Consider the following 22,097-nt stretch of genomic DNA (forward strand, 5'->3'; position numbering starts at 1 on the left):
TCCTCGAAACATATTCAAGGTACGATTGAATAACTCTTTGCCGATGCCACTTCCTTCGTTTTCCACGATGCTTTCCCATCTTCCTGCTTGGTCTTCTATCTCCACTTGCAGCGAATATAATAAACTATGGGGAATGATCGATAATTTACCAATCGAAGCTTGAGTAGTAATTGTTGTAACGCTTGGCCCCCCGTTATGTTTGTCGAATAAAGTTTAGATACGTTTTATCAAATTGGAGCATTGTTCGTGTTGTAACGACCAGGTAGAACGAAGTAAACATGGGTGTCCGGAGGGGGATGCAAAAGGGGCAGTTTCCCCCCTGACTTTTGAGAAAAATTCGCTTATTCTTCAAAACTGATCTTTATTAAGTTTATACTAAAAAGGAGATATTTTTAATTTTCGGTTTTAAATTTTTAATTAAATTGGCACTACAAAATGGGTTAAAAAAGCAAGAGGGGTATATTTTTGTTTACCATCATCCCAAAGTTGCTCCCTCTCCCCCTGGAAAATTCCCCGGACGCCCTTGGAAGTAAAACGACTACCTCTACGCGCATGCGAAGTCGTGATCTTTCCATGAAATATTCAGCTGTTTATTATACATGCATTGCGTGACTCCCTAAAACAATTGTTAAGTCGATTCATCTTATTTAAGCAGGTCGCCGATGCCGAGCTCCGGCATATTGAAACACCCCTTTTACAATGTAAACAAGACACTGGAAGAACGAGAGAGACCGCGTGAATCAGCCATCTAAACAATATTTATTTTTCGATCTGGACAGTTTGCATTCTCAACGATATAATCAACACAGTATTATCTGACAAAATGACATTATTATTTATTATTATTATCATCTAGAAGTATAGGTAACGTTTCCACGGTACGTACGTGCACGATGCTACAATTATCGAGACTCGCTACGCCATCGGCTACCTAAGCCGAGCTACGGTACCGATTTAATTTGATAATCCTGTGGTGGAGTTGGCTAGAAATGGGCGCCGATAACGAAATTGCCGTGTAATTCGAAGCGTCGATCGCCACGCGTCATGCAGATTTGATTGTTGGTCGATAGACATTATACGGCTAAAAACGTAATAAAAACTCGCGGCTTCGAAACGACGATAACCGGATACGCGATGGAGCACGACAAGCATACAGCCGCTAATGTCACGCACTGAGCGCTCGATAATCGCAGGAATGCGACGATCCGTCACGATTTATGCAAAAAGCACATGCCGTGGACTGTAGAAATATATATATATATACATATTATAGATATATATATGCACCCCGTCTCTCAATGCATTTATAGATTGTTGCATTTCCAACAACCTGCGACGGGGACCCTCTGCGATGGTTGGGCTTTGCTCTTGCAGGAATCGTTACCGACGCCACAGTCGCGTGTATATAATAAAAAATGTAAACAACGCCTGGTTGATTACGTTGAACCAAGAATATTCAACAAAGGCGAGGTGTTTCGCAAGCTTTGGAAGCTCCATCGAAGTATACTCGCCGATCATCGTGTGATCGTGCTCGACAGTGATCTGGCACCCCGTTCCACGGTTTGCCCGGCAGGCTATCGTAAAATATTTATGCTCGTCCGCAGACAAAGACTAATGCAACGCCACGACTGGAAACCACGCGTACACCATCCCTTAGCAAAATAGTTTCACCTCTGTCTTTTGTACTCTATTGTTTTGTTTCCCATTGATCGGAAGGTACTTTCCTCGACGCCGTGTGCATGTTTTCAGATAGACGACCAATGAAAACTTTAAGCGTTATCGTCCCGTCGTCCTAAGAAATTGATTCCGAGCTGGCTGAGCCACTCGAGAAAGAGGCGGCGCGGCGTAGTGTCGTTCCGGAACCATCTGGTAGCCACCGATATCCACGAACAGATCCGAACTCTCGGCCCTACACAGTCGTGGTTGCATAGACGGAAGTGGAAACGACGCCGTTAGCGGTGGACGCCGCGTCCTCCCTTTGTCAGCAGTTGGTCGTCACTGTCGCGGCCTGCCGAAGAAGCGCCGAGGAGATCTCGTTGCTCTCCAACCACCTGGCCACTTCGGGCGGTATTTCCGGCCTAACGTGAGGTATCTGCAAAGTGCATTATAGTTAACCGACTAATGCCACGCAAGGGATTCTATGTAAGCAACGATCACCTTCCCAGCAGACTGCAAAATTGCAGCTCCGAATTCGTATAACGTTACGAGTGTTACCTGAGTTACACCCGCCTCCAGGCCATCGTTCTGTTTGACACCTCGTTCCATGAGGGAGCCGATAACTGCCTCGGCGCTGCAGTCCAAAAGTCTCTGCCTGCAGATCGCGATGGCCCTGACGAACCCGTCGTTAGGAGTGATGAATCGATGCTCCATGAACACCGACTTCTCGTCCCAGTATATGATCTGCAGAGACGTGGAGGTAATTCTCGTTTCCATTCGCCTTTTAATAAATCGTAGACCCGGCGTCGTTTCGTATTCTACGTGCGCCACGATTTAAAAGTACGGCGAGAAGGATAGAATATATTTTCAGCGGCGGTGCGTCACGCCACCATCGAATGCATACGAAATTATAATGCCTGATTAATACCATTGTGCCACGCGCTGCGCAAGTAACTACGCTTCCTCGATTTGCACAGCAGAAGTCAACAATTCTGTTCGCTCGTTGATCTCTATCTACCGCCGAAAGGCTGTCAGCGTGGCTGAGAGAGAAATGTGTCTTATCACCGTTCCAAGAAGTGATAGAAAATAAATGACGACGGCTACACGAGAATGCCGATGTCGTCTTGCAATGGAATCGTGAAAACCTGTTAAAGATTCTCGAAACGGATGGTCAAAGTACGAGGAGTCCTCTCGCATACCTTGGACGTTATTTTATAGATGGACAGAGGCTTGACGAATCGACGGTAACGAATGGTCGCTGCGCCCTGCACCACCCCCGATCCTTGCGAGCAGATTTCGCGATACAGGCTGGTCCTTTCGTAGAAGTCCGCCCTGGCGAAGTCCAGCTCGCGAAGGTACCTCGCGTTGTTCATGTGGTAGAGGAGCGTGTCCACGTCGGTGGTGGCGCAGATACCTGGGAAAATCAAATATTAGAACCGTGGTGAAGACGCGTGGAATTAGAGAGACGCGGATGAGTCGCTGGTTTATCCTTGCGATTTTTTATTCAAGGACTGAAAGCTGGCAGCCAGGCAGGAATGATCGCTGGTCAGGCGGGTTCGTTGCTAGGCTTTTCCCTGCAATTTCCGTTGAAGCTGCGCAACCATCGGGCACCGAGGAGAAAATGTCTCACGGGCGTAATTACGAGGCGCTGACGGTGTTTTCGATCGGCGTTCAGGGAATTAAGGACGCGTGAATTCATCCCGATGGTCACGTAACCGCGTGCCATCGCGGAGCATTTGCGCAATCATACGGCGAATCGACGCTAGGAATTCTATTTAAAGCGATCAAAATCGAAGGGAAGTCCGGGGCGACTAAGGTGGGAAGCGCGCAACGAGGAGCCGAGCGGCTCAGCTTCCTACTCTGTCGCAAGGTCTGATAAATAAAAGATTAGCATTCGTCGGAATATTCAGGAATACTAAGCGTTTGGAGAATTTGTTATTCGTCGCCGAAGTAGCTTGCCGCGGCGTGACAATGATTGATACATGTACCAGTTGAACGTTCCCAGCGGCAAAGAATTCTCGCGAAAGAGGATACACGTCGGCGGAACGTCGCGCAGAACGCCAGGCTCAGCGAGAATCCGCGCTGTTTACATTTCTACCCGTCGGTCCAGTTTTGCAGAATTTTGCCGCACCAGTGTGTACCCGGTGCAATCAATACTGGCACGCGGATTTGCGACACGAGCAACCGGCCGGCCGACTAATTCGCGCATGGTAGGTCAAGGTTTACGGGGCCGAGATAAGTCGGTGAATTGTAAGGATTCTGGACTTACGTGGCGGCGGAGGACCGTGAGATGCATTTTCATGGAATCTCTGTGCTCCCGGACACTGTTTCTACTACGCGAGAACAGTGCCGATGTGTTTAAAACAACAACAGACTCAAGGAGATAGTATTTCCTTAAAATACTAACGAGAGCTGAGGTTTTCTTTGATCTTAGACCGAAATCCGTGTCGTTCTTGCTCCGTTCGCGGAGCCAGGGACCAACGTACCATAAACAGTGGTCTCGTCCAGGATGTGCACCTTTTTCTTGCAGAAGCGGGCGAAAAAGACGGTGAAGAACATGCGCAGGAAGTAGTGGACCTCTATTAGACCGTACAGCAGCACGAGGGTACCGAAGATGCCAGTCAGCACCCAGCAGGTTATCATCCTGACCAGTTCCAATTGCTTTCCACCCCGAATGCGATCAGGAAGGACACCCGCGTGATCAGGCTTTGGAATCTCTCCACCTCCGAGAAGCCACGCTCCACTTTATCGATTCGCAGTCCAGACCGACGACTGTTTCTGGCTCGCTTCTCGCCAATAAAGCACTGTGCTGCTCGACTACCATGACAAAGGATCACCAGGTGTACCTCCGCCTGATTAACAGTCCGATTTTCGATGACGTCGGTTCATGGCCGACCATGCACTTCGAGCACGTTGCCGATAAAACGCCTGTCGGCGCTCCTCTGCGTCCGGAGGACCTGGAACGCCAGAGACAATCACGGTTTAACGCTAAAAGCAAACATCGTTTAAAGGCTGCGCTTCTCATTAATATCGCGCGGCCGGAAGATTCCACTCGGAGCGTTGCGTTTTCCGCGAGCTCTCGATAATGGGAAGCAGGGAAACCGCGATTGGAACTGTAGAGTACTTTTAGCTAGTCGATAGACGATAATGCAGGCGGATTAAGATCGTATCGCGGATGATGACGGAAGCGTAGCTGTCTGAAATAAACGACGAGCTGAGGGAAACTCCGTTCACGGCTCCGTGTTTGCGAATGTCGCGAGCACGCGCTCGATGCAACTTGCCAACTGGCAGTCCAAAACGAACGGCACGCTTCCGGGCGCGCCGATAGTCGTCGCGGGTGAGGGTGAATTGCGACAGGAACGAAAGGAATGACGAAAGCTTCCGAGTAGTTGGAGCCTCTGAACGGTTACTCGAATGCGTTCCCTCAGGGAAGACGATGACTCGTTTGAGCATTTCTGGCGAACCTACTTTCGATGCTTTCCCCCCCGGGGGAGTTCGGCGATTGCCAGGCGAGGCACGTTCCCCGTCCGTCGTCTTGTACCGAAAATCGTTCCGAGACTGCTCGTTCCCAAGATTCGCGACTGCGTTGCTGCTCGTCGACTCTCCCCCTCGGCCTGCAGTTTTATCGTCGATGACAGGCCTGCTGATTTATGCCGGAGTTATTATCGTTCCGATCACTGTGCAAGCTCTCGGCGCGGGCTGCTTGCGGATCGATGGTCGCACTGCCGGCAATCTGCCAGGCGGGGAATCCGTGGACGCTCGACCCTGCGGCGATTGTTCCGAGCGTGCATCCGCAACACGCTTTGACAGACCACCCACTGGCTAGCACACCCGAAACACGTACGGCGAGGAATGCTAAGAGGTGTCCGTCCCAGTCGGCAACATCTCACGGACTGGTAATCGACGTCTTCCCCCCCGGGGTTCGTGGTCGCCGACGCCGTCAGAGGCGCCGGGACGTCCCTTTTCAGAAGCCGCATCTGCGCCGAGGACATCCAACCACGAGGCCGGTTCCTAGTGGGAGGCGAAGCCTCGGCGCGCGTTGACGTCAGAATCCTTCGCGTCTTTCTTAATGGTAAACCGATCTCTCTGCTTGTAGGCGGCGTTGGGGCACCGCGAGTCGTCTTGACCATTTCCAGTCGGCTATGTTCCGAAAAGTACGGCGGGCAAGAAAGTACCGCCGTTCCTCTAGAGCAAACTCGTTGCTACGCGTGGCGTAGATTAATATTAAAAACGTTCGTTTCGATAATGCAGATGCTGGTCCCTAGATAAATGGCAGGTAGAGACGCGAAGAAAAAAGGGACGGGGAGTGATTGGTCACCCAATGTCCTTGTCCTTTACGTTTTTTACCCCTTGATCCGTGAAATATGCAACGCCACTTTTAGACGTTCATTAAGATATTGCGCGGCTTATTTATAAAAAGCTGGACGTAGGTTTCCTCGATACTTATTAATAAAGCGCTGGCTTAATATCACGGGATACTGAAGAGCAAGTAGTGATTGCTATTGCCAGAGTGTTGTTTCGTTATTACAATGTTCGAGGATCGGGTTGCCGCGAAGGTTGCTTTAAATTGTGATTGCACCGAAGTCGAGGTTGTTTTGATTCCTTTTTCGCTTTCTCCGTGGGTGGAGGACTCGTTATCGAAATGACGCAAGTTATACCGTATTGGCATTATCGCTGCATCGAACAAATTTGCGATGTAACGACGAGTACCGTGAAATAGTTCGCGGAAGGCAGTAACGACTGTTTGCCGACTGAAAGAAACGTTTATGTTCTCATACAATTTTTTAAGGTGAAAGTCGTAGATAAGGGTGTGAGCGAGCGATAGGAGCGGAGATTAGTATTTATGGTTCACCAGCTACAAATTCTTCGTCGCTGTCTTACTAAAAAGTGTAGGATCCGTTTACGAAAAGACACGGCTACTTGTCCGCGAACGAGTAGCGGCAAAAATTTCAATACCTATGCGCTTTACTAGCGTCATCACAATTTCTTGTGTCAATATATCCAACCACTTAGAACCATCCTACATTTCTGAGAATTAACCGGCAAAAATTTAACGAGCTTGTGGAGGCCACGGTCTGCTCGAAAATTTGCATCGAAAATAAATCGTTCCGTGACAAAACACCTCATTCACTAAAGATTTACCTATTTTTTTTTTTTTTTACAGGTTTCTCCGCACGCCTCAACGATGTTATTTAGTAGACGAACTGGTTTATCTATGACTCACCTTGCGCAAGGAGCGTACGCCATGTGTAATTGCTGCGTAGGGGAAGAGCAAGCAGAGATTGTTTAAACGTTGTTTGAAGGCGAGGCATGTGCCAGGCGGAAAGGTGCTGGTCAGGAAACGCTTTCCTGCTGATGTTTTATGGAAAACGCGTGGCCCGCGAACGAGCAACCACGAAATCGGCACGGGAACGATTCGAGAAAGAAATCACGCGCGACGTGGGAAGTTCTGGCGTCGTAAAGATTCTATTGCCTCATCAACAGAGGCACGGAGCATTTCGCTCCCTCGACTTAATAACAGTGAAACATCGAGCGATCCAAATTACGAAATCAATCGATATCAGGTTTATTAGAAAAGTTCACTCGTACATTACACCGTGGACAATAGTTTTCAAAATATACGCGGATTTTGAACCACAATCTGTTACGATTTTCAGATACCGGCCGTCTAATTGCGACCACAAAAGAACTCCGTGACGAACGGCTTGTCCCCAGGCTCGTATCGTGTTAGAGGTCTATCGTATGTGATTGGGAAGACTTGCACACCTTCCTCCACCCCTTCCTGAACAGGAAACGTCGTCGATCCAGTCTGTGGAAATGATTTGGATCTTAAGATATTTGTGGAACACTGCAGACGGGAAATAAATATTTAAAACGTACAATAAATTGAGGTATAAATATAACTCCAGCCTCGTAGCTCATGATATAATGCGAATTTCTGGCGATCCCCCATGCGGCCTTGCTCAAATTAGCGCTGGTTAGAACGAACCATGGGATTCTCTTTAAGTCCGGCGAGAATCTCGTGTAAGATTTGATGTGAGGCATTGCTTGGCTTCTCGCGGTGCGCGTAGCCTTCCATTGGCTACGAAAATTGTTAGATATTTCAAAAAATACAGGACCAAAAGCTATCAGGGCATTAGAATGGCATAAATGCTGAAAAGCTGAAAGCTTACTACAAATAAGACTCTAGCCACTCTTGCTTGGAATGCGTTTGACGGCTGTAAGGAAGGCAACACGATCCATCTCGGCAATCGAAGCTTTCCTTGTAATTCTTTATGGAAGGGTAAATGAATTGGAAGTTCGGGTGGCTCTTCAAACCTTTCGCCGTCTCCCTCGACATCGAGGGCACTATTTCTTTCAGAAGCCAACTATCATAGTTTGGACCTAAGCTGCCGATACTAGAGCTTTGAGCGACGATTGGCCACTCAGGCGCATCCGGGGGTAGCGTGGCGTGTTTAGAAAGAACGTAACCTAACTTCCTGTGGCCCCAGAAATCGTACTCAGACCCTTTGTGGCTCCCTGGCACGGAGGCCAGGAGAAAAACGTTCACCGACGAGAAATCTGCTTTTCGGACAGCACAGATCCATTCTGTTAAAACTGGGTGTCTGTATCTAGACAAGTAACGCTCTAGATCCTTCTTGAAACCCGTGGGCGATTCACCGTCGCTGGTATTCGCCGATTCCGGGAGCGGCGGAAGATGCGGCGATATCCAAAGTCTGGTCAAGACAAAATGGAACCAATATTTTATCCGTTACGGTCTCCCTCGAAACGATCAAAATGATTTTAAAATTATGTCACAGACCCTTGCGTTCTATTGTCCCAATCGTCTGAGTACAGGTTCGCGGTGGACACCACCACCCGTATGCCGTCGTCTTTGTACTTTAACACCATGATTTTACTGTGATGGCAACCGAACTTGGACGGCATTTCCACGGGTATCATGGTTATGTTCAAGCCCACTTTCTCCGTGTCAACCCGTTCCCCGAATAAAATTAACATGTCTGTGCGCTGACCAGCCAGCAGGTACTGCAAGCACAACCACCCAACGTCCACCATAAAATTAATTTGCAAACTGTTCACGATTTCTCCCAGACTTCTGTCCAAGATCTCGGGGAAAGTTATAGAGAGCTGTTGGTCGTACGTGGCCTTCGACCTCTGGACTCTTGAGAAAAACAGATGGTAAGGCGCAGAAAGGGCATATTTCAGCGCAAAATTTCCTGGTTCCACGACCGATACCTCTAGCCCTTGGTGCCTCATCATCTTAATCGCTCTCTCCCTGACTTCATCTCTGGATCTTGCAGAAGTGCACAACTGATAAACTTCGATTATAGATTTCCCTTCCGAGGAGCCAGAACTTTGATAACTCTGGCTACATTCTTGAACGCCCTCATCACAGTTGTAACTTGTCTTTGACTTTTTCTTCTCGCTTTGATCAGCATTGCCGCTATTACTGTTTACTTTCTTTTCCTGGGGAGAATCATCCTCCAATGTTCGCTTTATAGCAAGTTTAAGATTACCCAACTCCTCCCTCATTGTGTAAATTTTATTACTGTCTGTACTACTTTTACCGTTGCTGCTGGAAGATTTAAACAGTGCCCCTGCCTTCTCATCCAGATCCTTTAATTTACCCTCCCTCCTCTGAGCTGCCATTTGCTTGTGTCTGTCCACCAAAGTGGATAAATCTTTTAAACTCCCGCTAGCGCCGCTATTACTATTCGAGGCTGTGCAAACCGTAGGAGCTTTGGAGTCCGATGGTCTGCTTCCGCTGTTATTTCTCTCTTTTCTCAATACCATCTGCAACACCTTTAACTGATCCATCAAGAGCGACGTGTCCGAGCACTCGAAGCCTACATCCTCGGGTACCTTTATCGCTCCTTCCAACTGATCGATTACAAGCTTCTCCACTGGAAGAAAACAACGAACTTCCTGGTTGACACAGCCGAATGCACGTTCAATGGTACTTACGATGCGGATGTGACATTTCGCTGAAATGAATCGGATTCTTGCGGTAACACTTCTCCATGTAGGGGCATTTCTGCTTAACTGGAATTTGCGCTAAATAACAGAACTGTTTGAATCTCAGAAAATTACGCTTTAACCCTAAACATCAAATAGGTCGCTTACCATTTCTGGAAAGACCGGCTGCCATATCAGGACACTTTCTATTCGCCAGCCTAACGAACGCGAGGAACTTTCTTAATTACGCGTTATAAACAGTCACGCGGTCAACCGTCAAAATTTACTTCGCACTCGAGCGTGGACACTCGGGGATCTTGACACTTGAAGGGGAAGGTAGGTGTGGCGCTGCGGTCGAGATGCTCAACTGCAATTCAAATAGAATCCAGTTTCCGCCAAAATTTTGTAACGGTCGCGTCGGTTGGAAGCTCTCGCTAGAAAAAATTTTAAAGGATGCAGAAAAAGTTTGTAGTAAAGTGACATTTAGGGATTAATATCGAGTATAGTTGACTGGGGTGACGGTGCAGTAGAGTAGCATAACTATTTATTACCGTTTAGACGTTTAAAGTGAAAAAAAGTGAATTGTCTTGCTGCTTGTGTGCATGTGTAACGACCAACCTACGAGTGGGCTTGGCTCGTTTTTCTTATCTACAATTAATAGAATTTTGACGCGAAATAGCTCTAGGATTAAGACTTGTAACTTAAATCAAGGACTTTAGAATTGGGAAATTAAGAAAGTAGTGAAGGATCACTCAAGGATGGCAGTTCAGCCACCTCAGAAAGTGGCAAGTGAGTAGAATAGGAACGAGACGTCTTCCCAGTTTGCCATTTTCAGAGACGCATGGGTGAGTTTGAACATTTGATAACGAAATTAATATATTTTGGAATATTGCATTGTTGACGAGGTTGCGCTGCTAACGAATCGTTCTGCAATTAAACAAATCTAATACGTTTCGTGGTACGTGGGTTTCGATAATTTCGTAGATCCGACACGGAATTTCAATGTAATCCATTCGCTATTTTGATGATGAATTGGAATGTTATAATCCAGTGCTTAATGATACCACTCATCGATAGGTAATAAATGCGCTTTCTGTAATTATATCCTGTGTTATCCATGACCCATGCAACTCGCAATTAGGCTGGTATTCATAGTCGCTAGTTATTCTTAAGCAAATGCTTAAGCATTCGGCATCCTTTACTAGCTACTAGGTTAGGAGAGGTTGCCGCATACTTAAGCATTTACTCAAGAATAAGTAGCGACCAGCGGCCATGGCCGTGATGGAAACACCGGTTCCCGTAAGATCACCGAAGTTAAACATCACGGGGCGGCGTACTGGGGAAAGATGGGTGACCATCACCTGTCTCCCGGTGCGTCGCTGCTGCTGGGACCCGAAGGAGAGAGGAGGGAAAAAGGAAAAATGACTATCGTTGTTCGTTGGGCAACATAAGCGAAATGCTTGAAACGCCCATCCTGTGTGTTAGAAACACACAGGAAAAAAAAAAAATAAAAAAAAATAAAAAGAATAAGTAGCGACTATGAATACAGGCCCCTAGTATTTTCTTCCTACATATCGTGGCTACATCTATCGGTGGCGTAGAATTACTAACTGAAACTTTAAACGTACCCTCGTAGGTAGTCAGTAATACGTTTCATGAAGTTCTAATTGTTCGCGTTGAATTGTCTATCGTTATACATTTTACACGTCAACCCTTCTTCTTCGTACAAATGGTAACTTACCAAGTAATTCGCGAATGCTTGAAGCAAGTTTCAAGTGACTTGCGGAGCACGAATGGGAAATGAAACGGGCGCCATACAAAACGTACTGAACCACGTAAATGCTTTTCACTTCACAAGGAGTTTCGAGTACTTTCACAATGTTCAAGTACCAACTACTGGGTGTTTCAGAATTCCCAACACCCCGCGAAAGGAATTGATCACTCTCGCGAAAATTCAATTGAAACGTAGATTTAATATTCGAGAATTCAAAGTCCCCTAAGAGGATCTCACAGAATAGAGTTGCCGTGAAAGATGATTGCCTGGAGCGATGTTTTGGAACGATTATAGCCGATCTATTAACCGACCCAACAGCGAGCCGCGAAGTTAAATTTCAACGGCGGAGCTTAGCAACCACGTCCGCGTATTCAGCATGCTCGACGAGCGGCTCTTAGAATGGAATTGTGCCGTCGAATCTCCATTTTTGCAAGAGCAATTAGTCGAGACGGAAAAGAATACAGGGAGTGGTTTTAAAAATCGGCTCGCGAACAGTCGCTTAATATGCATGCGCATAATTCTCTGGTTGGGACGATATCGGGTTGATTAAATTAAAATCGCGATGGTCGGGGCAAGTTTTAATCGCGATCCCATGGCAACAACTAGGTGTAACTTCGAAAAACAGGCAAAGGCTTTGGAAAATGTAAACTGAATTGAGTGCAGCTCATGGAAATTGTCGGGGTGCAGTTTTTCTGAATGGAGCAAATCTTTTTGCAGATGCATAGGAGAGAAGGTTTCTCTTATATGCATTTCTACGAGTTCTCTTCAGGATGGCAGTGTGCTTAGGCATTTCTAATTGTTAATCTCAATTCGCCAGTATCTGTAAAAAAGGCAGAAAAAGATGTTACACTAAGTGATATCGTCTATTTAATGTAAAGCAATTACTTATCTTGCGCGGCACGGTGGAGCGCTTGAATTATGGGCTACTTTAACCAAACGATGAAGTCATTTAAGTAGATGATCCCCCAATTACTCCGAACAGTGTGCAAACTTAGCGATTCAATCTCAGCGGAGTAAAATTAAATAAAAAACACCTCTCCAGTCTAGCCACTCGCAATTTCTACTCTGCTTTTAATAGGGCGGGCCCTTGGGGCGAAATTAACAGAGCGGTGCTCCAGTCGTAATTATTTCTGAAAACGTTTGCTAGTTAGATTACAGTGCGATCGAATTGCGGTAATTAGTCGGCGCTTGTTCGCCAGGAAACGTCGCCCAGCTTCTTCGAGCAAGTCAATACTTGCATCGAATCGATCCTACGTGGCACTTACCTCTATTTCCGTCGTTGGAACTGTTATTTTCAGCCGCGATAGATTTCCGGAGTTCCGAGGGAGTCGGTGCATATTGCAAGAAACTTTATTTTTACACAGTCTGGCCTCGTTTAAGGACGGGCTGACTAAACAGCGTCTTCTTCCACTTCTCGCTTCCCCGATCGTCCAGATCTAGAGGTTTCATTTTCGCGGATCACGGTACAACGTAGCGCCAGCAAACCTCGAGGAACTGCAGGCGCGAAGCGTTCCCTTTTGCCGCCCAATTCCTCCGTCCGCCGAATTCGTCGGTTGAGAGCGGACATTAATGGGCCCGGCAGCCCTCGAATTGCCGGGAGGCACGCATGGGGGGCCATCGCTTGGGCATTCAGCGCGGCACCGGGGAGTAAATAAGAAACGTAGAGGGAGAGTTAAATGCCACGCGGCGAGGCAAGACGCGAGGGCGCGAAGGGAGTCCGAAAAGTGGTATCCGTCAGGCTTGCAGGATGCGGGAGAGAGGGGTGGGAGAGATGCCGCGCGTCGAGACGCCTCGGTCCGCTCAGTCACCGCCCAGCCCGCGCCGCGAGCGATTCATCCGCTTTTGCGCTTTCGTCCTTCGGCTCCTCGAGTCCTTCGCGGTGCCCTCCCCGTCTAGAATCCGCCACGCTCTCCAGCTACTCACCCTAGTTCCCCGTCGAATGCATCTCAACCCCCGGTGCAGGCGGCGCGATACCCTCCATCCACGTGCACGCCTCTTCCGGGCCCTTCTCGCTTCAAGGTGTCGTTCGTTGTACCTGGCTAGGGCCGCTGATCCAGCGGACGTCGCGTGACCGTGCGACGCGGAGGGATCGCGCGGTGATTGTCGCGCATCGATCACGCGAACCGCAGTGCAAAGTAGAAGTGGTGCCGTGGTGGAGCCGGCCAGGACGCATCCTGCGGGAAGCGGTTTCCTCTGGAGGCAATCAGAAGGCAATCAAGATCCATCGCCGCCCGGAAATGCCGCAAAGTCAAGGTCTTTATATGCATTATCATACGTAGAGCGATCTAAGGGTCGACGAACGCGGAGGCGCGCACTGGGCGAATGAATGAATCCTGTCCAGTCAACGTGAATACGCGAATCATTCACGAACATATAGTCGTAAGCAATGCGTACTGCTCGTGGTCGTGAATCCCGTACTTGTTCACCCTGATGACATTTTTCATTCTCAGATCGCAACTCTCCGGGGTTCTTTTCAGAGGTTGCTTCTAGCGCAGTATGTGCAGGGCTTAGTTCAGTCGTTTCAAATGATTGATGCGTAGGATTCAGGGCGCTCTGTGAGAATCTGACTCGAGACAAATGCTCCACTTTATCTCGGCCCATCTTCGTCAGGGTTGATTCGCAGACATACGTTCCGCATAATATGGTAATTTTCGCGGTGCAAGGAAAATTTCGCTGCTTAGTTTGCAGCAAGAGTTTCCGCGCCCGGCGATGGGCGCAGAGAACGTTCACGTGCTTGCCTCTTTAGCCGCGAATCCGAAAGTTTCGAGCGTCGACGTCGAGTCTTGAATTCGATGATAATGAAGCACAGCCGACAAAGAGCCGCGCTTGTCACTTTTTCTTTATGGAGAGGGCGGAGCGAAGAAGTTGCATCGTAACTTTGAAAACAGGAGGACGACGAAGGCGGGGTAAATTGGATCGCCTGGTACAGTGGCGGAACTCGCCGCGCCGCAGAAAGTTAAACAAAATTGTAATCCGGCTCGCGGAATACGGAGACAACGAGGGAGTTTCGTCGGAAATGTCCCTGGTTGTCCCGCTGCCTCTTATCATCTGCATTCCATTCGATATCATTGCTCGTTTCGAAACTAGAATGTACGGCTAATTACTTTTTAATCTTCTCTCGGCAGAGGCTCGCGACAGAGAGTTCTCTAAGAGATCAGAGTTTGCAGTTTGTTGTTCCAGCCGAGTCGCGATAAAAAGCTCTGTTCTGCCTGAAATTTTTCGCAGTCCCCACACGTCCCCCTTCGAAAACTCGTTGCTCGGGTATCGTCGAAGTTTGCGCCGAACGATCGTCGATCACGAATGTAATTTTTAGACGAGTAGCCCCAGAACGCCTATTCCGCCGAGGGAATTCGTAAAACTTCCCCCCCGTGGACAATCGTCCGCGGAAGCCTAGTGGACCGTCGTGAGTTTCGAAACCGAGATGTTTCGCATTCCCTTGGCAATCGATTTGTTTCGTTCTCGACCTTTCTCGAGGTGAAGCTCGTGGTCAAGCGGAAACAAAATATTCCAAAGGTCGCTCGACTCGCGTCACCGTTCATCGAATTTATTACGACGATTGAGTTGGCGCGGGGAAATCGTCGAATGACTTCCAATTAACTGCGAACAGTTAGCAGCGGAAGCGTTGCTTGATATTGAAAAGAAGTGGACTCAGGTATCGAGGGACCGTTCAAAGAAATTCCCATTGCACGCGAAAGATCCACTCGAAGTTATCGCATTTCATTTCCCATTCTCATCGAAGCCCGTCGATTCGGTATCGGAAGAACATTCGGTTACCCCGCGACAAAGAGAGAAATCACGAACCTCGGTATTTGCCCCGATCTCTCGATTAAAAATCTTATTTACGTTACGTCGTTTACACTGGCGTTCGGATTTAAAATAGCTTATAGCTCGAACGCGCCTATCAACTTAGATTAACTGGTATTAGGCAGTCGTCTCGCGAACCGTTTCCGCTCGATAAATTGCGAATCGAGTATCTGACCGCTTCGTAACGAGTAATCCGCCTCGACAGATATACGAGATCATTTTTCGCCGATAAATTATTCGCCCCGATCCGGTGGTGTATCTCGCGCGAAATGTTCCCGCGACCCCTTTTTTTTTTCACCAGCGATTCGTTAACTGACTTCGACGGCGCTTAAAAAAAATTTACTGTTTCCCTCTTGGTGCGCGGGGTTTATTGAATTATTCGTCGTGCTTGGTGCCCGTTTATTCGAGGAAATTGAGCTTTTACGGTAGCCGGTTTGTTTGCGCGTTCTGCTCGAATGTTGCAATGTTGGGCGGTGGATAATACACGGGTGGCGGGTTCGTTCTTCTTGTTACGTAAAGGAGAGAAGTTTGTTAACCAGTATGGCAAGAAAAATGTCGCTTCAATGAGAAGTCTTTGAAGTGGATTGCGCGATGCAAAGTACTTCCTTACTCGAAAAGTTCGAGCACGAAAGTGGCCGTTGCGAGCGTCGCCACTGAGAACGATAAGTGGAGAGATTGAGTTCGAGAGGGACGCTTCGATCTTCATTCGATATACCTTAAAAAAGAGCACGGATCGCTCGACGATTTCATGAATAATCGTCTGCGCGGGCAGCAAACTTTTGCACAGGCTCCCCCAATAATCCTCGAGACTGATGGAACAATGCCTCAACAACGAACCTCTGAAATGCATTATACCTATGCACGTAGATACTCCTCGTGAAGTGACTCTCGAACATTGCAAAGTTATTTGTTTGTTTGGTTCAACAACCTAGATGCTTTCCCACGGAATTACTGCTCGAGCAGGCCAATTATGTTCGTTGAAATACATACATAGGTATAGAGCTGGTGATTTCAAGCAGTATTTTAAGATCGATAATTTTAAGGGTGGGTAGTTAGGTTCTATAAAAAAAGTTTAATTCTGTGTAATGCTATCCCTGCGAGGGATTACGCCGCTCCTAAAGTAGCAATGTGCTCGAAATTATTCCCCCAAGACTCATAAGGCATCTAAAATCATTACGTTGCCCCAGCTAAATTAAAGTATCACTTTACACACCTTCCATTGAGGTATTATTCCTCTAACAAATGGAATGAAACGTAGAAGCGAAATATTAGCGAAGGAAGGATCGCCAATAAGAAATTTTCCTCCCTCATGTTCCTCTGAAAAGGTAAAAAAAATATTGCTCGTTTAGAAAGACCTTTTCCTTGGTATTGCGCACTCTTTTCCCCATTTGTCAACCAGAGACCTGCTATTTATTACAAAGTCCAGCTAATGAAATAACGTGACCCTAAAGTAATATATCAGAATCAGGGTGAACGTGTACCCTTTACCCTCGCAGTTTCATCCTCCCTCGTGCGAACTACAATACTTATACATCGCGACGGTGTCACTAATGCGCGGTTCTAGCCGAACACACTGAAATCCTGTATGAATTATTCAGTTTTTCCGTCGCAGCTGATGTAGATGAGAATTACGTTCTAGCCAATTCCCCTCCTTGCGAATATTTCACAGAGTAGCTAGACCGCATGGACACAGTGTGCGCAAAACACATGATAGATCCTTCGTACGTATGTGGTAACTTTTTGGCGTCATTGCCCACACTCTTGGTGCACGCGAAATTCTTCGATAGTCTCGCTGAAACAGCAAAAGAACTTTATCACCGCCTAGTGATAAAATAACTAAGTAGGCAGTCATAATCCGCGCAGAAACGTACTCCATGTTTCTTACTAAACAATTCAATTCGTAAGGTAGGGTAGATCGGGGGTGGTAGTAACACTTTGACTTTGGAATACAATTACGCGAAAACTATTACAGTTATGACAACAGTTTTTTTCTACGAAAATGTTACTTATCTAACATTATTTGAGCCACAAAAGTTTCGCTGTATGTCAAGTAATATTCCGGTTATTAATAAAAAATGAGAAGCGAAGAAAGTGTTACAATCGTTCCTGACCCCGGGTCGGTTGTAACACTGCGTGGAGTCGATAGTAGCACAAATGTAACTTTACAAAATTAAAATATTTATTGATTTTAATTATAGTAATAAATGAAAAAAGAGAAATTTATAACCAATTATGCGGTGTCGCCATTGTGGCAGAAATAGGAAACGTTTTGGCTGGTGCATTCTTCATGTGATGAATCCTTACATTCAGTACATTTCACCCATTTTTTATTTGATTTGCTTGTGCTGTACTATAGGATTCCATGCAAACCAGACAATTTTTATTAACGACACACTTAAAATTAATAAGTAACGATCAGTATTACTTTCAAAGTGGCCAGATTAAATATTAAAAAATAGAGAGAACACGTACTTGCAAGGGGAGTATTTATATTACAATTTTAAATCACTAAGGGAAAGTTAAGCTTTAGGGTATCGAAAAGTTATTTTCTTCACTAAGTATGCATGTCTATTGTGTATCTATACTGCTAGGATATGGATGTGTGTATTTCAAATGTCATTCTTCATCATTTATCCAAAATTTGTGTTAATATCTATCATATGTTCTGAGATATTTAACGTGTTATAAACGCCCCCGCCACCCTGTTACTATCGCCCCCGGTCTACCCTACTGTTAGAGCAGCTCAAAACAGCAGTAACATTCTTACGACCGTTGCCCGTGAAATCTAGGTTAGTAACTCAATTAATTAGTCCAGAGTAGGTATTCGCGTAACGCGGTGTTTCGTAAATCGAGATCTCATTTCCGGCTGTTTTCGCGCGCGCTTCTTAATCCGCGTGTAGGATCTCGGGGGTGTAACCAGCAGGATTTCTCGTCCATTGTCTGATGGGAGCGTCTCGAAGACGGCACGCAATGAATAAATTCATCGCGGTAATCACCGGCCATTGTTCCAGCCGTCTCGCTGCAAACAAATCGCACGAGCCACTGTTCGTTCCTTAAACCGAGCGGCATAATTAATGCCGCCAGCTTCGCGGGTCCTGCTCCTCCACGCGCGCGTCCGAAGTATTCTATACATTCTTTAAGTACACTTGGAATTTTCGCTCGGCGAGTCTCGCGGGGCGCGCAGCGATGGAATTTTTAAAATGGAACTCGTCGCAGGGGGGATGACTTAGGAAAGACGACAACCCCTTGAATCGGAATGGGCTGTACTTTGGATCCATCTTCGGGGAAAGTGGCCATTTCCATTCGTTCACGGTGTACGAAGGCTTTATGTCACCACTCTGTCCTTCTGACGCACCCTCTTATCTCTTTTATCTGGAAAGGGCGGTATTTCATGGAAATGTACCCTTCCAGGCTTCGTTCGCCCATATTCAACATGAATTCGTATTTATTAAAAGTAAGTTCGGGAAGAGGAATCCTAAGAACTTTGTCGCAATTTGTGTTAATTATTTTAGAACGACGCCGATACCCGAGCGGAACGAGGAATCTTCTACTGTAAACTTGAGACCGATCTTCCCGTTTTAGCTTGTTTAAAGCGCGGCGGCACGGGTTCGGGCTTTCGACATTTTATTCGCCCGCGGATTGGTGGATTTGTACACAAACATCTGCACCTAGATTCGCGTGCGCTCTGATCGACTGCTGCATGTTTACACGTACTTTCCGACGTTTCCCAAGAATGTCTGCGCGCATTTCCTCGAGGCAGCTTGCGAAACCCTCTCCCCTTTGAACTTCTGCGACTTTCAATTTCGCGTAACCGCGGTTAATCGAGAAACGAACGATCCACGTACGCAGTCGCTCCCCGTTTAGCAGCAATCGCGACTGCATTAAACATTTCCTCTTCGAGAGATGGGCAGGCTCGTTTCTGCTACTCGATTATGTGACCCAATTTTGCAGCAGCATTTTTTCGGGGGACGACTTAGGTAAAGCTCGAGCCTTTCCTTTCAGTGGCGCGCACAAAGATCCTCGTTAAAATACCACGCTGCGGGGGGATCTAGATAGAAGGAGAGGGGCACTTCGAAGAAGTTCTACTTTAACGTCCCTTTTTCGTCTTCATCTTCTTGCCCTATCGCTCGGCCAGACTCTTATTATCCTATTTTCATGCTCCTTCATCGGCTGAATCGGGGTTATTGGACCACTCGATTATGTGGGTCATCCAAGTCAGTCGTTTTGCGCCCGCTGTCGAACGCATCGCGCTTGCACGGAATATTTTAATAGTCGTACATTATTCTATGAGGACAGAAGAATGTAGGAGCATGTCCAACTATGCGGAGATTGGAAATTATCGGGACGGAGCAAGCGTTAGGAATCTCGAGCACGTTAGTAACTCTATCGACGCTTCTAAATATTTCGTTTTAAGGAGTATGGCGAGGTGGCGGGGATAATAAGGACTGAAAGAGTTAAACTGACCGCGTTCGTTGAGTATTTGAGGGATCGCAATTTCTCCTCTTTTCCTTATAATTAATATATATATATATATTAATTAATTATAAAATATAAAATATATTACATAAAATATAAAATTTGATTATCGTTTGGACTCAACTGAAACGCATATCGATGAAATTGATTCGAAAAGGGCCAGAAGTAACCCTGTGTAGCGCTGAGAGCTGCCTTTCGACGCTCGGAAGCGTACGAGCCCGTTTGTACTTGGAAATTACAACGCGCGCTTTAAATATGGATTACGCGACGCGAGTTCGCAGGGAGAATGCGGGCGCAACAGCTTTAATAGAGTCGACTCGGCGCAGTCGGTGTTGCTCTTAAGGGTTGCCGTGCGCAAACGTAATTGCATCTTCCACTCGAAGCTGCTTAATAGATTCCACGGAAAGTTTCGTAACTCGTCCGCCACGGTCGAAAAGCGTGATCCACGCGCTCGCCCACCCGCGATACCCCATCGAGAGCATTATCCTTAATTGCCCAGGTGATTTTATCGAGAACCGTTCAATCTTCCGCCGTTTTACGATCGTTATCGCGCCGAAGATGGGCGAACGGCCCTAGCCGTCGACAAATTATCGACGACCTCATCCTCCGCACTGGCGGAATTTATGTTACGCTTTAATATGCATATATTCGCGCGGCTCCGGCTCCAAGTCCCGCGATTTACAACGCCAACGGAACTCGGAATGAAATTTATTTGATACCACGCATCGTTTACGGCCGTTTGATTACGAGTAATCGATGAAATTCATTCACGTGGTATCGCTCGTTACCGTTGGCGAAATACGTTGTCGTTAACCATACGAACCCGCTTCGCCGATTTAACATCTTTCGGGATGGTTAAACACGAAACAACGCTGCACTTCGCCTCTGCTCCCTTACAAAATTCTCTCGTGAAATACACCTATGCATTAATTATTGCATTAAAACTTGTTGCTTCGCTTCAATAGTCACTTCTATCTATTATCCCACATAATCTCGTGGCTCGTCTGCATTACACTACTACTTGTTACAACTATTTCTATTTAAAACTTTTACGTGGCATTTGAATTCCACTCGAGTCACCTTTTCGCACAAACTCAAAGGTTCCTTTGTACGGACACCGTGTCGCGGTTAATTCAACGATGATAGCGACAGTGAAAGAGTAGGTGGGCGAACGAATTTCACGGCTGTTTTACACAGTTCGGGGGTCGACGAAATTTTGCGGAAACACCGATGGGAAGTTGATATTTCTCGCGGAACAAGCCGCGCTCGGTGATCTGCATACGCGTCGGCTCGTGCATGCAAATTGCACGCATGGAAATCGCAGCTCGATAGGTGCACGTGCGAGCTTCGTGACATTGGGTGTACAAGTGTGTATCGAAGCCATCCGTGGCGCGGTACGCGCAGGGAAGCTGCACGCGTGGTTACGTGGGCGCGTGTACCCGCGCGTTCGCGGAATCACCCTGCATCAATTACGGCCGTGTTCAGCTGCCGAAATTGTTTCAGCGGAATTGCTATCTCCTCATTCCCAATTTCGTAGCTGAGCATGTGCGTCACGCTAAGAATCGTTCCTTACGCGGCATTTAATTTCCGGCACGTGCATTTCGAAGACCGATCAATTCAGAGCCCTGTTCTTTTTAAGCTACTACGACGAACCTAAGCCAAAGATCAAACTCCCCGGACTCCTGGGTACATTGTTCGTGCGTGTTCGAGGAAAACTTGGTTCGGAGAAAGTAGGAACTCCGAATTTCCAAGTAACTTCTGCAGAACGATTTCGCACATCTTCTTAACCACATCGTACCATTCATACATTCACACACTTCCTATATTCTTCCATTCTTTTTAAACCAGTGGTGTCCCTGCCAAGTGAATATTGGTATCTGAAATGCCAATCGCGATGCACGGAAATCTCAGATGTGGAAAGTTTCGCAGAGGTTTATAGATCGCAGAACTGTGAAACAGAATAGAATCGTTGGTTAGATTTGTTCAATCGGGATCTTCGTAATCGTGCAACTATACTCGTAGTCAAATTACAATGGTCCACGCGATACGCGGCTCGAATTGCTGTTTGTAACTCGATGCTAATCGTATTCGTTGCCTCGTAACAAAGTTAACACCTGTCTACGATCCGTCAGTTGTGGCGCCGTAATGATAATCGCGGTAATCGAGCGAGCTCCCTCGACCCGTTTGCTTTTTCTCCGTTTCCAGTGTTTGAGAAGGCCCGGGGGTCGGCGTCGCGACGCGTACACAAGCGTCAACGCCCCAGAGCGACGCCGTCCTCATTGATTCCCTCCAGTCATTCACAACTGAGTTGCTGGTGGCACACGCGGCGATCCCCCCGAGAAAGTTGCATTACGGCCCGAATTGCGGCGAACGGGGTGGAAAGTTTTCCGGATTTACCCTAAGTTTCTCAATTTTCGCGAGATTCTGCGCC

At 47.0% G+C, this 22,097-nt stretch overlaps 3 protein-coding genes and 1 long non-coding RNA gene across 6 annotated transcripts in view; 2 read left to right on the plus strand and 2 right to left on the minus strand.

Annotated features, from left to right (window-relative positions):
- Nucleotides 1–742: 742 nt before the first annotated feature.
- LOC143373339 (protein THEM6) lies at nt 743–5,553 on the minus strand. The gene is made up of 5 exons (XM_076820518.1): nt 5,125–5,553; nt 4,143–4,613; nt 2,856–3,070; nt 2,215–2,400; nt 743–2,092 (listed from the first exon to the last, which is right to left on the minus strand). Exons 2-5 carry the CDS (start codon nt 4,297–4,299, stop codon nt 1,982–1,984), a joined length of 669 nt encoding a protein of 222 aa, XP_076676633.1. The 5' UTR covers nt 4,300–4,613; nt 5,125–5,553; the 3' UTR covers nt 743–1,981.
- A 126-nt stretch (nt 5,554–5,679) lies between these two features.
- LOC143373344 (uncharacterized) lies at nt 5,680–7,465 on the plus strand. The gene is made up of 3 exons (XR_013086449.1): nt 5,680–5,728; nt 6,821–7,220; nt 7,314–7,465. It is a non-coding gene; the product is annotated as an uncharacterized LOC143373344 (long non-coding RNA).
- Gkt (tyrosyl-DNA phosphodiesterase glaikit) overlaps nt 7,199–22,097 on the minus strand; it is an 85,716-nt gene continuing 70,817 nt past the window's right edge. Inside the window, exons 2-7 of one of the 3 annotated variants that reach the window (XM_076820488.1) lie at nt 9,781–9,856; nt 9,622–9,711; nt 8,459–9,560; nt 7,830–8,372; nt 7,537–7,738; nt 7,199–7,465 (exon numbers count right to left, since the gene is read on the minus strand). In XM_076820488.1, the coding sequence (XP_076676603.1) occupies nt 7,325–7,465; nt 7,537–7,738; nt 7,830–8,372; nt 8,459–9,560; nt 9,622–9,711; nt 9,781–9,805 (2,103 nt within the window). In that variant the 5' untranslated portion in view covers nt 9,806–9,856 and the 3' untranslated portion in view covers nt 7,199–7,324. Of the gene's footprint in view, nt 7,466–7,536; nt 7,739–7,829; nt 8,373–8,458; nt 9,561–9,621; nt 9,712–9,780; nt 9,947–22,097 lie in introns of those variants that run through there. The other 2 variants (XM_076820489.1, XM_076820487.1) reach the window with 2 other exon arrangements.
- Nucleotides 13,177–22,097, plus strand: part of Trpgamma (Transient receptor potential cation channel gamma) — a 75,261-nt gene continuing 66,340 nt past the window's right edge. The window contains exon 1 of the mRNA XM_076820475.1: nt 13,177–13,639. The gene's annotated coding sequence lies outside the window, so the exon portion shown is untranslated. The remainder of the gene's footprint in view (nt 13,640–22,097) is intronic.

Source organism: Andrena cerasifolii, chromosome 9 (genome assembly GCF_050908995.1).
Source record: "Andrena cerasifolii isolate SP2316 chromosome 9, iyAndCera1_principal, whole genome shotgun sequence".
NCBI lineage: Eukaryota > Metazoa > Arthropoda > Insecta > Hymenoptera > Andrenidae > Andrena > Andrena cerasifolii.